This window comes from Oryctolagus cuniculus, chromosome 2 (assembly GCF_964237555.1).
Source record: "Oryctolagus cuniculus chromosome 2, mOryCun1.1, whole genome shotgun sequence".
NCBI lineage: Eukaryota > Metazoa > Chordata > Mammalia > Lagomorpha > Leporidae > Oryctolagus > Oryctolagus cuniculus.
The window spans coordinates 155,067,050-155,082,597 of record NC_091433.1 but is presented as its reverse complement, the minus strand read 5'-3'; the positions used below and the strand labels follow the sequence as shown (position 1 = coordinate 155,082,597).

At 40.3% G+C, this 15,548-nt stretch overlaps 1 protein-coding gene across 3 annotated transcripts in view; it reads right to left on the bottom strand.

Moving 5' to 3' along the window:
- Nucleotides 1–15,548, bottom strand: part of FBXO11 (F-box protein 11) — a 94,736-nt gene that overhangs the window by 1,395 nt on the left and 77,793 nt on the right. For all 3 annotated transcript variants that reach the window (XM_070069155.1, XM_070069156.1, XM_008254435.4), the window contains exons 12-22: nucleotides 9,565–9,782; nucleotides 8,676–8,761; nucleotides 7,857–7,951; nucleotides 5,675–5,797; nucleotides 5,505–5,590; nucleotides 4,591–4,667; nucleotides 4,115–4,258; nucleotides 1,888–1,998; nucleotides 952–1,059; nucleotides 551–659; nucleotides 22–120 (exon numbers count right to left, since the gene is read on the bottom strand). In XM_070069155.1, the coding sequence (XP_069925256.1) occupies nucleotides 22–120; nucleotides 551–659; nucleotides 952–1,059; nucleotides 1,888–1,998; nucleotides 4,115–4,258; nucleotides 4,591–4,667; nucleotides 5,505–5,590; nucleotides 5,675–5,797; nucleotides 7,857–7,951; nucleotides 8,676–8,761; nucleotides 9,565–9,782 (1,256 nt within the window). The remainder of the gene's footprint in view (nucleotides 1–21; nucleotides 121–550; nucleotides 660–951; nucleotides 1,060–1,887; nucleotides 1,999–4,114; nucleotides 4,259–4,590; nucleotides 4,668–5,504; nucleotides 5,591–5,674; nucleotides 5,798–7,856; nucleotides 7,952–8,675; nucleotides 8,762–9,564; nucleotides 9,783–15,548) is intronic.

Below are 15,548 nucleotides of genomic sequence, written 5' to 3'. Positions count from 1 at the left end.
GTAAGCAAGTGTGCTACATACCTATCATGTCTAATAAACTCTACATCATGTCCCTGATGGCACTTCTTAATGCAGTTCACACATATGGCATTTCGATCTGTGGTGTTACAAGTGTGACATCTAAAAAGCAAAACCTTACATTATTTTTCTCAAACATGTCATTAATTCAAAATAATTGCATTCAGGTTATATTCCTGTTGTCTTGTGTCTTGAGGAAAAGGAATGACCTGTAAATTGCAGAAAAGCAGCTCAAACTCTGCGAAAGCTCAACGTGTATCAAGTTTTTCTCTGATTTGCTCAAATCAATTTAGGGGAGTCAAAAACTGTCACTCAGTGACTGGGATATGCCCAACTTTGCTTTGAAAATGCTAACAAAAACACTATGTTGCAAACATTTCCACATTTTGAAGGACATTAGTTACTGCAGTAGTACGTTTTTCCATATTTACGGTCCTAAACTGAATAAACAGGACTCGATGTGGGCAATTTTCAGTTATGCTTGTGTGGGATTCCTTCCCCTTCCCAGGTCTCAAGTAATTTAGAAATATACCTGTAGAAATCATGCATAGGATAGCTGGTATAACTTGATATTTTATATAAACACTGGCCTCTACTAACAGCCTTTTCTATGGCGTCTTGATTGTTCATTATTTTGTTATCTGCAATAAAAGAAAAAAATAAGTAAAAATCTAAAGGACAAAGAACATTTTTTAAAACTTTAAAAATGTAAGGGTTGTCTAATAGTTTCAATTTTTAAGAGCTTCTTAATTGAAGGTGACCAGTAAAATAATTTTAAGAAAGGGGCTAAGAATAAAAAGATACTCCGGCTGTTCAGAAAAATTTTAAATCTATTGATTCTCTTCAATTTGGAGAGTGACAGAAGGAATTCAAACAATGGCTTCTGATCTTTGTGTGGCACACTTCACATGTTTACAGGCACAATGGACATACCTTTCATTGTCACATTAACACCAGATGCTAAAAACAATCCTCCAAACCGGTTGTTAAAAATCTGATTGCCTTCTAGTGTTGCCGTTGCATGATTTGTGATCTCAATACCTGAAGTAAAATTTACAAGTAAGTACATGCATCAATTTATCATTTATTAAAAGAAACCTGAAATTAGCAGATGTAAAAATAGTAGCTATTTACTGACAGAAACATCTGCTTTCACTGTTAACATTCACTATATAACTAATTTTTATTAATGACATTTAAAGAAAAAAAAAATTTTTTTTTGAGAGGCAGAGTGGACAGAGAGACAGACACAGGGAGAAAGGTCTCCCTTTACCATTGGTTCACCCTCCAATGGCACACCGTGCTGATCCGAAGCCAGGAGCTTCTCCTGGTCTCCCATGTGGGTGCAGGACCCAAGCACTTGGGCCATCCTCCACTACACTCCCTGGCCACAGCAGAGAGCTGGCCTGGAAGAGGGGCAACCGGGACAGAGACAGAACCCGGTGTGGACATTTTTAAATTTTTGTGCAAATTAATTTAAGGGGTGAAGACCAGTATATGTTTAGGGTGGTAAGTAGTTAGCTTATATAGTGGAAAAAAAAGGAGCTAAATGGTTATTTGAAATTATTTTCTTCACTGGCAAATTTAACTGCCTACGTATAACCAATGTTTTCTTCACATTGTGTGTGTTGTTCCTAATAGCAATACAGCCTATCCCAATTAATGTTCTGTGAGCACTAAGTGCACTATTTCTTGTGTTTGGCTTAGGGTGGAAGAAGCCAATAGCTAGATGAGGTAGTCTCAGAAGTATCTGAATAGACAGGCATTCAGCTACTTAGCACACTTCAGTTCATAGATTAGAGTATACCACAAATCAAACACTTTGCACAAACTATAAACAAGCCACAGGTAATAAAAGGAAATACAAACCTGCAGCAAATCCATCAAATATTCTGTTTTTCCTTAAGACTGGATGACTATTAGTGCTGATGAGAACACCTGCTTGAGCATTCCTGAAAATATCATTTTCTTCAAGGAGACCTATAATAAAATATTTCCTTAGATTAAGGCTAATGCATGTGACAAACTTTACTAGCCTTTTTGGGGTAATGTTTAATAGGTTTTTCTTTTAGTGTCTTAGCTGTATTGTATTATAGATCTTCACAGGACCCACTTAACAGGGACCACATCTAAGTTCACTTCATTCCCTGCTACAGAGTTGATTCTCAACGAATACTGTGGAATTACAATCCGCTCCTTTGAAATACTTCTGTGGCCTCTCTCACAGTTCACGCAAGCCTTTAATTCTGCCCTTTATGAGGGGAAATCATTCCCTGATTCCTTTATTCCAGTCTAAGTTTCTTGCAACAAAATCAGATTTAAAGTTTTAAGTTTCCATTTAAAGCCTTCCAAGATTGTTTTCACTATTTAACAGTATGCTATGCATTTTTATCCCTCATGCCTTTTTTGTGTTTCTTGGAAAGTCCTACAGTCCTTCCTGCTAATGTCACTTTGATGAGGGGGTTTTCAGTTTCCCTTCATCTTCTGTTAGTGATTCTTTAAGTTTAAACTATTTTTAGACAGTGAGAGGGAGAAACAGAGAAAGGCTTTCCTTCCGTTGGTTCACCCCCGAAACGGCCACCACGGCCAACGTGCTGTGCCAATCTGAAGCCAGGAGCCAGGTGCTTCCTCCTGGTCTCCCATGCAGGTGCAGGGCCCAAGCACTTGGGCCATCCTCCACTGCCTTCCTGGGACACAGCAGAGAGCGGGACTCGAAGAGGAACTAGAACCCGGCGCCCATATGGGATGCCAGCGCTGCAGGTGGAGGATTAACCAAGTGAGCCATGGTGCCGGGACCCAAGGAATCACTATTAATATTTCAGGGTTCTGTCGCTGGTTCTCTCTTCCTTCTATATGTTCTTTTTTGGTGGTCTTACATCTTCCCATGTTTACAATGACCATACATGCTAAGTGCATCTTTCTGGCTTAATAAAACTAATCACATGGTCGTGCCAACTTGCATGTCTACATCTTCCTATATTCCTTTTTGTAGTGAAAAGTGCCACCCAAACCAGAATCTTGAGTACTGAATGTTACTTTTTTCTCAACCCTCCTATATAATGAATGTGCTCCTACCTTTTTCCACCTCCGCTATCAATTCCAAGTCCCTGACTCTAATCTTGCATACTTCCAGTACAACTTCTTCGAGTGTTACTAAGATGGAGATCCAAACTCCTTATTGCATGTAGAAAACCTCTTAAGGGTTTGGGCCATGTCCACTTCCCAGCTTCAACTTTGTACCACTTTTTCAGTTTCTTTTAGAGTTTGCCTACAGTGTGCTACTCTGTAAGAACAGAAGGTTTAGTAGTGCTGTTTTATTCACCCTTTAGCGGATTAATAGTCTTCACTAGCAGAAGAAAGTGCAATCTTGCCCTAGGAATGGTCTGCTCACTCACCATCGCTGTTTACCAGGAACACCTACTTGATTTACAATTCCATGGATAATTTTTATTGCACAAACCTTAGATTTTAAACTCTGGGAAAGTCTTTTAGTGAGCAGAAGTGAATTCTGCTCACTAAATCTCAAAGATATGTACAATATTGGGTTATTGACATTTCAGGAAATGTGACAGACTGACACTATTTTCCCCAAATCTCCATGAACAGCATAGATTAGTAAGGGTGCTGTGGAACTTTTGCATAAATGCAAAGTAAGCTGGCTCGTATGTATATCAAAGCAGGCACTCCTTATCTTCATTAATACCAGTCTCCAATGAACACAGTTGTAAGCAGTTACAAAAGCAATACTCATTTGTATTATGTAGACATTTTCATAAATTCACAAAGCAATTAATTTCTCACACCTAGTTCTATAACTTGACTTTGAAGTTTATTATAATCATGTCACTATTCTGAATAAAAATGTAAACAAATTCTATCATAAAAAAGCATCAACTAGCAAAGTCAAGATGGCTACAAAAGGAAAATTACTGTAAACATTTGTCTCCTTTAACTCTAGGTACTAATCTAAAGCATCTCAACAATACTGAGATTGATTAATTTCTAACATATTAGTTGGTTATGTCACTGATCATTAAAGATATGGAAGAGTAATGGAAAACTGGGTTTTTCACTAATGCAAAATTAACAACAATACCTCGACCCCCATTAAATATACAGATGCCACCATCTCTTCCGTCATGGATTTTGTTTCTTCTTAGTGTAGGATTACTATCTGTCTTAATCCAGACTCCAGCCATTGCATTGTCAAATATTTCATTGTCTTCTATACAGCCTAGACCTATAAATGCAAAAATATAGAGTCATTACTTTTTTATAACTATTGTCTATATGAAAAGCAGAGAGAGGTAGGGAGGTCTCTGCTGGTTTATTCCCTTTAATGTCTGCAGCAGCCAGGCCTGGACCAGGCTGAAGCCAAGAGCCCAGAACACTATCCAGGATTCCCACATGGGCAGCAGGGGCCACTATCTGTTGCTTCCCAGGATGCTTTAGCAGGAAGCTGAATCAGAAGCAGAGTAGCTGGGACTTCAGTCCACAGACTGATATGGGATGTGGGAGTCACTTACTTATAACATCTATTTCTACAGTTTGTTAACAGGACAAAGGACATACCAGAATTATAAACTAGAATTCCACCATTTTGTCCTCCCCAGATTTTGTTGCGTCTAATTTTGGGGTTGCTTCCAGTCCTATGGAAAGACAAAATACCACAATTTAAACAGTTTCTGCTCCCGTATCTCGTAACTACAGAAATCCCCATTAGTCACAGTAAGAACTAGCTACATACAATGGTGTCCCTTCAAGATACTCTGATTCTTCAGTAAAGAGGTTTGATTTTTGCTTAACCATGCACTTCCCACAGAAGTACACATGGCTATAGATGATACTGTTGAAGCTCTTTCAATATAAAATGTAAAATGAAAGGTTAAATTATATGATCATTAGAGCTATAAAGACTATAAATTTTACAAAAATAGCATAAAAATACAAGCTTTCTTTTTACTCCACACTGAGAACATGACAAGTATTTTTGAAAGGCAGAGAAGAGAGAGAGGTCTTCCATCTGCTGGTTCACTCCCCAACTGGCCACAACAGCTGGAGCTGGGCCGATCCAAAGCCAGGAGCCAGGAGCTGCTTCTGGGTCTCCCATGTGGATGCAGTGGCCCAAGGACTTGAGGCCATCTTCTACTATTTTCCCAAGTAACAGCAGAGAGCTGGATTGGAAGTGGAGCAGCCAGGAGTGAAACCAATGCCCATGTGGGATGCTGGCACTGCAGGTGGCGGCTTTACTCACTATGCCACAGCACGGGCTTCTAGACTTACTACACTTCAAAGGAGTGCATCGGAAGCCAATGCTCAATGGGCTGCAAAACAGAACTGAATTCTCATGTATATGTATCATTGGCTTCTCTCCTAACCTGGACCAAGAAAAGCTACATCTGACCATTTAAGCCCAGAGTGTGATAAAACAGGGATATTCTACATACCCTACCTACTTAAGGAAAGCCAAATGTGAAAACATTTACCTTATCTGAACTCCAGAATACATATGATTATAGATATCATTGTCCTCTAGCACTCCATGTCCATTGTCATAAAAATAAACACCAACCTAAAAATAAAAAAAAATTTGTTTGCAAGTGACAAGTGTTACAAAACAACATATTTCCCATTCAAGAGTACAAGCTAATCCTACCTGCTTGCCGCTGTGTATCCTGTTTCTTCTCAGTACTGGAGTGCTTCCAGTTGTAACCCAGACTCCAGCTAAAGTATTACTATAAACTTCATTTTCTTCTATTACACCTTGTCCTTTTTCATGCTAAATAGAAATTACAGTGGTTACAGTATATCTGTACCTTGCACAAGTACAAACAATTTATAAATAGTGTTCCCCCTTTTAAAGATAATTCTGAAAAAAAATGTGAATTTTTAAAAAAGATTTATTTATCTGAAAGAATTACAGGGAGAACGAGAGAGAGAGACAGACAGAGACATCTATCTTCCATTCTCCAGCTCACTGTCCAGATGGCTGGGGCTGAGTCAGGCTGAAGCCAGGAACCAGGAGTTACATCTGGGTCTCAACACATGGGCTACAAGGGGCCCAAGTAAGTGGGTCATTTCTGCTGCTTTCACAGGAGTTATTAGCAGGGAGCTGGAGTGGAAGAGGAGCAGATGGGATTTGAACCCACATCCATATGGGACACAGTGTTGCAGGTGGCGGCTTTACCCATTAGGCCACAATGCCAGCCCCTGTACTATTTCCTCACCTCGTTTAAGAAGGTAATGACATTTTAATACTGTTTTATATTTAATACTGTTTTAATATTTTAATAGTTTTAATAATGTCTTAATGCTTTGTACTTTTCAACCTGTCAGAATAGAAGCATTGTTTTCTTTAGTGGAAGAACTTATTTCATTCTAAGATGTGTAATGAACTAAAGATGTCTCATTTAATCTTATTTCAAATTTTTATTGGTAGAATCACTTCAAAATGATTAATGGCTCACATTACCAAACTCTGTACTTTTACTTTTATCAAGCAGTTTAAGACAAATTTAAAGTTATATTTGATATTATACAGCACTTCTTTGTGTGGGGAGCAACTCGGACTAGACTAAGTTACTGGAATTAAGACTTATTCTATGCATCTGCTCTCCCACAATATGGCGCTGGGAGAGGAGAAAACAGCTTCTACGCAGCTGCCTCTTGCCAACTTGAGTGATGACCTCCAGGAGCTGATCCTGCTCCTGATTGGAGGAGAGCAGCGTACTCGGTGTGTGGGCAGCCGAGTTAGGATTGGCGGAGGAGGACTATAAAAGAGGAGAGAGAGGCATGCACCAGGAACATCTAAGGGGAACATCTGAAGGAACACCTGTGCAGCCCCCGAGAGAGCCGGCCGGCGGTGTGCCGCTCCCCCGCGGAAGTGGGGAATGTGGCAGGGGGAACCGCCCTTCCACGGAGGTGGAAGGGTCGGTAGCCAACCCGGGAAGAACCAGCAGCAAACCCGGGGAGGGCCGAGCAGACAAAAGAACAGCGCAGGGTCCTGTGTCGTTCCTCCACGAAGACGGGGAGCGACATAATGGTGCCGTGACTCGGATATGAAGCCTAGGCAGGGTTTAGTGTCATTCCTCCACGAAGAGGGGGAGCGACACTTTGGAATTTCCTACATTTTCTTATTTGAATCAGTTGTAACAGTTTCAGATACCACAATGACAAAAATACATGGGACTAATTCCAGGTTTCAAAATTCTGAAAGAGCAGCCAGTGTTGTGGCCTAATGGGTTAAATTGCCGCCTATGGTGCTGGAGCCCATAAGGGCACCAGTTTGAATCTCAGCTGCTCCACTTCCAATCCAGCTCCAATTTGCCTGGGAGAGCCACAGTGGATGGCTCAGGTCCCTGGGCCCCTGGATTGGAAGTGAAAGAAGATCCTGGCTCCTGGCTTCGGCCTGGCGCAGCCCTGGCTGTTGTGGTTATTTGGGGAGTGAATCAGTGGATGGAGGATTTTGCTCTCTCTCTTTCCCTCTTTGTAAGCCTATCTTTAAAATAAATCTTCAAAAACAATTCAGAAAGTATTTTTTAACAAGAATTCAAATTAAAAATAATTTTTATCAGAAGAAAAAATATTTAAATTTCATATTATTGGTACTTCTAGTGATTTTACAAACACATACACACACATACTATAAAATCAGGAGTCATTCTAATACTGACAGGGAGAACAAGAGTCTTACTTATACATTGTCTAATATTTAAAGTCAACAAAAAATTCACATCCCAAAAGTTGAGTATCTCCTACCCAAAGTAAATGTACTTCCCCAACCTCTTTGTCCCCTGATTTTGATGCATGATTTTACTGAACTGTACTCATTAACTTACCACATAAATCCCACCATGTTGGCCATCATGAATTTTGTTATGCCGAACAATGGGACAACTGTTTGTTCTAATCTGAATTCCTGCTAATGCATTGCCTGTTTAAAAAGAAAGTTATAATGTCAACACTTGGAGCCTAGTGGAATACAGTAAGAGTTTTGCATTAGGTAGTAGTAAATATTCTTACACTGGAATTTTAGTGAACATTATAAAAAAAGTAGCTGGCTCTTAATGAAGTTCTGTGTAAGTATTATCTAGGTAAGTTAGCCGAAGAGAAAGCTTGGGAACCTACCAGCACTCAGAAAACTAAATAATTGTTCACTAAACTTTTGCATTTAAAGATTGAAGATAAATGGTTTCCTTCTCAAGGTAGTACAAGGTAAATCATACTCCAGAAATTATACTTTTTGAGATGAGAGCATCATTTCACCCCTGGTGTCTGGCATAGTGCCTTACAGTACACAGCAGATACTCACTAAATGTTTGAGTAAATAATACAGAATAATCTTTATTCAGAATTTAAGCAAATTATGTCAGTTCCTCCTGCCTCGATGTTTTCAAAACGATTTACTTGGCTAAGATCGTGAAGACAGGCCAATCTAAACACATATACTATAAAATTAGGAGTCATACTAATACTGATAGGGAGAACAAGAGTCTTACTTATACATTGTCTAAATATTAAAGACAGTCAACAAAAAAATTCACATCCCAAAAGCTGAGTATCTCCTACCCGAAGCAAATGTATTTCCCCAAACCCCTTTTCCCCCAAAACAAAACAAAAACCAATCAAATACTTAGAAAACAAAATCAAATACTTACCATAAATGTCATTTCCTTCAATAAGGCCTCGTCCATCACCAAAGATGTAAACTCCTCCTTGATTTCCGTTAAATATAGAATTCCCCCTATAACGATGTGAGATGATAGGAAGTACATAACCATCTATTCAGTGAAGTAACAGTTTCATACAACTGTGAGGTCACCCATGGTTTTGTGACAATCTTGAACCATACTGGTTCAGTTTAATTTGTGAAATGATGCACTCAGACTAGCAGATCTCTAAACTCTCTTTTCTTTCTAAGACCTAAAGCTTTGGTAGAAAACAGTGTCCTTAAAAATTCCTCTCAAAACAAAAAAACCCGACACATATTATCAAGACAAATCTCACAATCATTTCCGTAAAATCAATGAAAGAAATTTGACAAGAAAAAAATAATTCATGGTTCTTAATTAAATTGCAATAGTTCTGTTCTGCAGTCTTAGCCAATAGCCTTTAAGACTGTACTTTTTCGCTTCATTACTATGGCCAAAAGGTACGGTAGGGGCTATTAAAGGGGAAGTAACAGCTCAAGTTTTGACTAATATTGTTAGTTTCTCTGTCCAAGGATCTTTCAGAGTATTCTCTGCTGACTCTTAGTAAAAAGAAAAAGACAACATCATTCAGTTTTTGAGGAAAGGTCACAGCATTTGCACTCATTCATAAAATAATACTGTGCATGGCTTAGCTCAGCAATAAAGAACAAACAAAACACAAAAAAGAAATGAGCAAACAATGATGCTCATTTAGACACATACACCAGAAGCATCTGTTTCACAGCACTTAGATGCCTAGGGAAAAACCTTTATGTCAGTGCTCCGTACCTTGACTTCTTATAAAACAAATCCAAAAGTAAAAAGGTAATCCCCACCAATACTTATATGGAAATACCTTATTGTTGGGTCACTATTTGAGGTAATCCATACACCTGCAAAGTTGTTTGCATAGATTTTATTCTCTATAAATTGTCCTCTTCCTTTTTCATGGACATATATTCCTCCAGTCTGCCCATGGTGAATTTCACATCGAACCACAGTAGGGTTAGCATAGGCTTTTACTTCAAACCCTGCTATCCTGTTTCTGTGTATGTTGCAACTTTCAAAATAACCCTGAAAAATACAGAAATTAAATTTGTAGATAAAGGTTACTTTCCAAAAAGAAATGCCATTTAAAAAAAATTTTAATATGCATCTGAAAATTAAGTATCAGGAATGTCCAAAAGTAAGAATACAAAATAGACAGACACACCACATGACAAACATACAACAAAGAACTATACAAACCTTCTAATTAGTCTCAGTGGATACACTCAAATGCAGGAAGAAAAAGCAGGGGAAAATCTACTCAATGAATATAGATAAATGCCATCACCTGGTAAGTATATATCTTTTAGCACAAAGTTGAAGTCTTTTAAAAAATCTGAACCCTAGTTGCCTTAAAAATGTTCAAATAGGGCGGCACAGTAGTACAGTGGGTTAAGGCGCAGCATCACATGTCAGCAATGGGTCAAATACTGGGTGCTCCACTATTGATCCAGCTCCCCGCTAACATGGCTGGAACATGTTAGCGCCTTCGCTAACAAGGCAGCGAAGATGGCCCAAGTCTTTGGGACCCTGCTGCCACCCATGTGGGAGATCCGGAAGAAGCTCCTGACTCCTGGTTTAAACCTGGCCAGCCTGGCCGTTGTGGCCAACTGGAGAGTGAGCCAGCAGATGGGAGATCTCTCTCTGGCTCTTCTTGTCTAATTCTGCTCTGCCTTTCAAATAAATAAATCTTATAAAAAAAAGTTCCAATTAATACACTTATAAAAATTAACCTAACAGCATATTTAGAGACTGACAGAGCAATTAAAAAGGTTCACCTCAGCCAGATAAAGCAAAATATGGCCAGTTTTATATTAATAAATAATTTAATGGAATGCACCTGTTTGTTGCTGTATCTTTAATGCAAAATTATCAAACAATTCAGAACTCTAGGCAGAATATATACAAAATTCTGCTTTGCTTTTTAAGATGCAAACCATAAAAGTTCCAACATATATAATTTTTTAAAAAAATATTTTATTTATTTATTTGAGAGGTAGTAGAGTTACAGACAGAGAGAGGTCTTCCACCCAATGGTTCATTCCCCAAATGGCTGCAACGGCCAGGGCTGGGCCGATCCAAAGTCAGGAGCCAGGAGCTGCTTCTGGGTCTCCCACGTGGGTGCAGGGGCCCAAGGACTTGGGCCATCTTCTACTGCTTTCCCAGACCACAGCACAGAGCTAGATCAGAAGAGGAGCAGCTGGGACATAAACCAGTGCCCAAATAGGATGCCAGTGCCGCAGGCCACAGCATTGGCCCCCATATATAATTTTAAGTGAAATACTCTTTATTGGATATGAGAAAGCACAGATGTTCAAGAGTTCCATCAGAAATTCTCCAAATAAAACAGAATGAAAAGTAGAGTAGAAGAGAAAACTATGCTGGGACCGCGGTTGTGGTATTTAACAGGTAAATTATTGGCATTCCATATGGGTGACTGTTGGTGTCCTGGCTGCTCCACTTCCAATCCAGCTACTTGCCAATTGCCTGGGAAAAGCAGTGGAAGATGGTCCAAGTGCTTAGGCCTCAGCACTCATGTGGGAGACCCAAAGAAGCTCCTGGCTTTGGCATGGCCCAGCCCTGGGCATTACGGCCATCTGGGGAATGAACCAGTGGATGGAAGAAGTATCTTTGTCTCTCCACTCTCTGTAACTTTTTTTTCTTTTTTTTTAAAGATTTATGTATTTGAAAATCAGAATTACACAGAGAAAAGGAGAGGCAGAGAGAGAGAGAGAGAGAGAGTGTGAGTGTGTCTTCCACCCACTGGATCATTCCCCAACTGGCTACAACGGCCAGAGCTGCGCCACTCCGAAGCCAGGAGTCAGGAGCTTATTCTGGGTTTCCCACGTGGTGCAGGGGCCCAAGGACTTGGGCTATCTTCTACTGCTTTCCCAGGCCATAGCAGAGAGCCGGACTGGAAGTGGAGCAGTTGGGTCTTGAACTGGCACTCACATGAAATGCCAGCACTGCAGGTGGCAGTTTCATCCACTACACCTGACACCTGTAACTCTTAAACAAACAAACAAACAATGTTCACTGAAATAACCTTCCACAATCATCACGAACTAGAATCCAGAAAACACTTGCTGGGGCCAGCGCCAGCAATGCCAGCATCCCACGTGGCACTGGTTTATGACCTGGCTGCTCCACTTCTAATCCAGCTCCCTGCTAATGCTCCTGGGAGAGCAGTGGAGGATGGCCCAAGGTCTTGGGACCCTGCACCCACGTGGAGGACCAGTAGGAAGCTCCTGGCTTCAGATCAGCCTGTAAACTCTTTCAAACAAATAAATAAATAAATCTTAAAAAAGCAAAAAACACCTGCCAAATCCTGTGAAATCTAGGTAAGGAAGAAAAGAATGCTGAGGGAGAACAGATGCTACTTTAAAGCTTCAGCAAACTATCATTTTCTCCAAATAAGCCTAGTCAGCAACGTTCTAATTGAAGTGATGAAATACAGTAGCATGGATGGACTACAGGAGGATATTACCACAGTAATATTTTCATAGAAAAACTTAGGCACAAGAGGTAAATCTAAAGAAAGGAAATTAATGTACAATTTCTCTCGTCTAAAATTTACAATCCAATCTAAGGAAGACTATCCAATGTGAGGTGAAGTGAAAAGAGAAGAGGCAGGTAAGCTGGATCTCGACACAAAGAACATAGAGAATCTGCCAAATCATGAGCTAAGTCAAGAAATATAATATAAACCCTTCAAAAGTTTTACAGTAATTTGGTCCAGTGTGACATTTTAATCTTATTTTACAAAAATAACACTCTGAAATGGGTAGGCATTGTTGTACAGTGGGTTAAGCCAGCATTTGCAATGCTTGCGTTCCTTACTACAATGCTTTCAAGTCCTGGTTACTTTACTAGTTCTTTTTTTTAAAATTTATTTTATTTGAAAAGCAGAGTTACAGAAAGGCAAAGGTAGAGAGAGAGAGAAGAGAGAGAGACACAGAAAGAGAGAGAGGTCTTCCATTTGCTGGTTCACTCCCCAAATAGCCACAATGGCAGGAGCTGCACTGATCTGAAGCTAGGAGCTTTTTCCAGGTCTCCTACACAGGTGCAGGGGCCCAAGGACTTGGGCCACCTTTCTCTGCTTTCCAGGCCACAGCAGAGAGCTGGATCAGAAGGGGAGCAGCCGGGTCTCGAACCGGCACCCATATGGCCAGGGCGTTAACCCGCTGCGCCACAGTGCCGGCCCCAACCCTACTTCACTTCTGATCCAGTTCCTTGCTAATGCCCCTGGGAAGCAGTGGATGATAACTGAAAGTACTTGAGTTCTTGCTACCCACATGGAGACTAGGATGGAATTCCTGATTCCTGGCTAAGGATGGAATTCCTGATTCCTGGCTACAACCTGGTCCAGATCTCAGTCACTTTGCATTTCGAACAGATAAATCTTTTTTAAAAATGCTGATACTAAGCAGTCACTCCTACTCATTTTTTTGGTGTGAGACTGACATTTTGGTTATGTCAGAAAGAAAAAAAAAAGAATCTCATCTTTTAAAGATGCATGCTGAAATATTTTACAGAAAAGACGATGCTTTCTGGTGTTTGCCTCAAAATACTCCATAGTGTAAGGAAGGGGATAAGAAGTAAACAAGGAGGTACAGAAAAACCAAACTGGCCGTTAAGTTGTTGACAGGTATGTGGACATTAATTATTCTAGTTTCTCCACTTTTCTGTATGTTACAAAGATTCCATGAAAACATATTTGAAAAATACAGACAAAACCACAGCAAACAAGAAAATAACAAGACAGTACTATGGTTACACAGTAAGGGACACAGATTTAAAGAACTCATACAACCCATAAAGGCAAAACACAACAATATACATAATGAATAACCAATTTTCTCAAAAAAGGAACACAGGGAACAGAAAAGTAAAACACAACATCAAGAAAACCAACACATGGATACAAGGTTATCAAAACGAAGAAAAAAATGCACACAAAACCTAGGGTGATCTCAAGAGTTCTTAACTCAATGTTAGAAAATGTAGCACAATAATATTTTTAAAAAAGATTTGTTTATTTATTTGAAAGGCAGAGTTACAGAGAGAGAAAGGGAGGAAGGGAGGGAGAGTAGGGGAGAGATCAATAGATCTTCCATCTATGGTTCATTCCCCAAATAGCTGCAAAGGCTGGAGCTGAACCAGACCAAAGCCAGGAGCCAAGAACTTCCTATGGGTCTCCCATGAGGGTACAGGGGCCCAAGCACTTGGGCTCTTCTTTGCTGCTTTCCCAGGCACATTAGCAGGGAGCTGGATTGTGAGTGGAGTAACCAAGACACGAACCAGAGCCCATAAGGGATGCTGGCATCACAGGTGATAGCTTAACCTGCTATGCCATGATGCCACCCCAAAACAATTCTGAGAAAGCATAAATTGTGTTGATGTTGTATTGGAGTGGGTTTAACCACTGCATGTAGTGCCAGCATCCCATATGGGCACCGGTTCAAGTCCTGGATGCTCTGCTTCTGGTCCAGATCCCTGCTAATTCATGTGGGACAGCAGCCAAAGATGGCCCTAGTATTTGGGCCCTTGCACCCATGTGGGAGACCCAGATAAGGCTCCTGACTCCAGCATTCTGGCCATTTAGATCGCTCCCTCCTTCTAATTCTGCTTTCAAACAAATAAAATATAAATCTTAAAAAAAAGTACAAATTGTAACCTTAGCTAAATTAAAAGGCATTAAATAATCTCAAGAATTCAAGCTGGGGCCAGTGCTGTGGTATAAGGGGTAAAGCCACTGCCTGCAGGGCTGGCATCCCATCTGGGCACTGGTTCTAGTCCTGGCTACTTCACTTTTGATCCAGCTCTGCTATGCCCTGGGAAAGCAGCGGAAGATGGCCTAAGTCCTGTGTAACTCCCTGGCTTTCAAATAAATAAAGCAAGCTTTAAAAGAAAGAAAATGCATTTGTGAATACTGACCTCCTCCTATCATGCATATTTACAGAAAAAAAAAAAAAAAAACCCTCAAGCTACAATAACCCATAAGCACTTCTTTAGAAAAAAAATCAGAAATGATGATGGGGCCAGTGCTATGATATAGTAGGTTAGGCTTCTGCCCACGGTGCCACATCCCATATGGGCGCCAGTTCGAGTCCCGACTGATCCACTTCTGATCCAGCTGCAGTAGAAGATGGCCCAGGTCTTGGGCCCCTGCTTCTGTGTGGGAGACCTGGATAAGGCTCCTGGCTCCTGCCTTTGAATCTGCCGTTGCGGCCATTTTGGGAAGTAAACCAGTGGATGGAGAGGACTTCTCTCTCTGCCTCTCAAGTAAATAAATCTTAAAAAAATAAAAATAAAAAATAAAATAAAATAAAAAGCTAGTTAATCATCCAGACACTACAGAAAAAAAAAAAGATGATGAACTCTAGCAACACCAAGAATGAGTCAAAATTTAAGTTTTTTTTTAAAAAAGATTGTTATTTATTTGAAAGGTAGTTACAGAGAGAGACAAAGAGAGACACCTGCTGCTTTACTCCCCAAATGGCTGCAACTGCCAGAGCTGGGCCAGTTCAAAGCCAGGAGCTTCTTTCCGGTCTCCCAAGTGGGTGGCAGGGGTCCAAGTTCTTGGGCAATCCTCTGCTGCTTTCCTAGGTGCATTAGCAGGGAGCTGGATTGGAAGTGGAGCAACTGGGACTGAGATGGCAGCATTGCAGGTAGCAGCTTTATCTGCTACACCACAATGGCAGCACCAAAATTTTAAAATTTATAAATGGACTGTGATTAAAATAATTAACGGTAAGTAAATACAAAACAAAAACTGTAGGGATGTTAGTG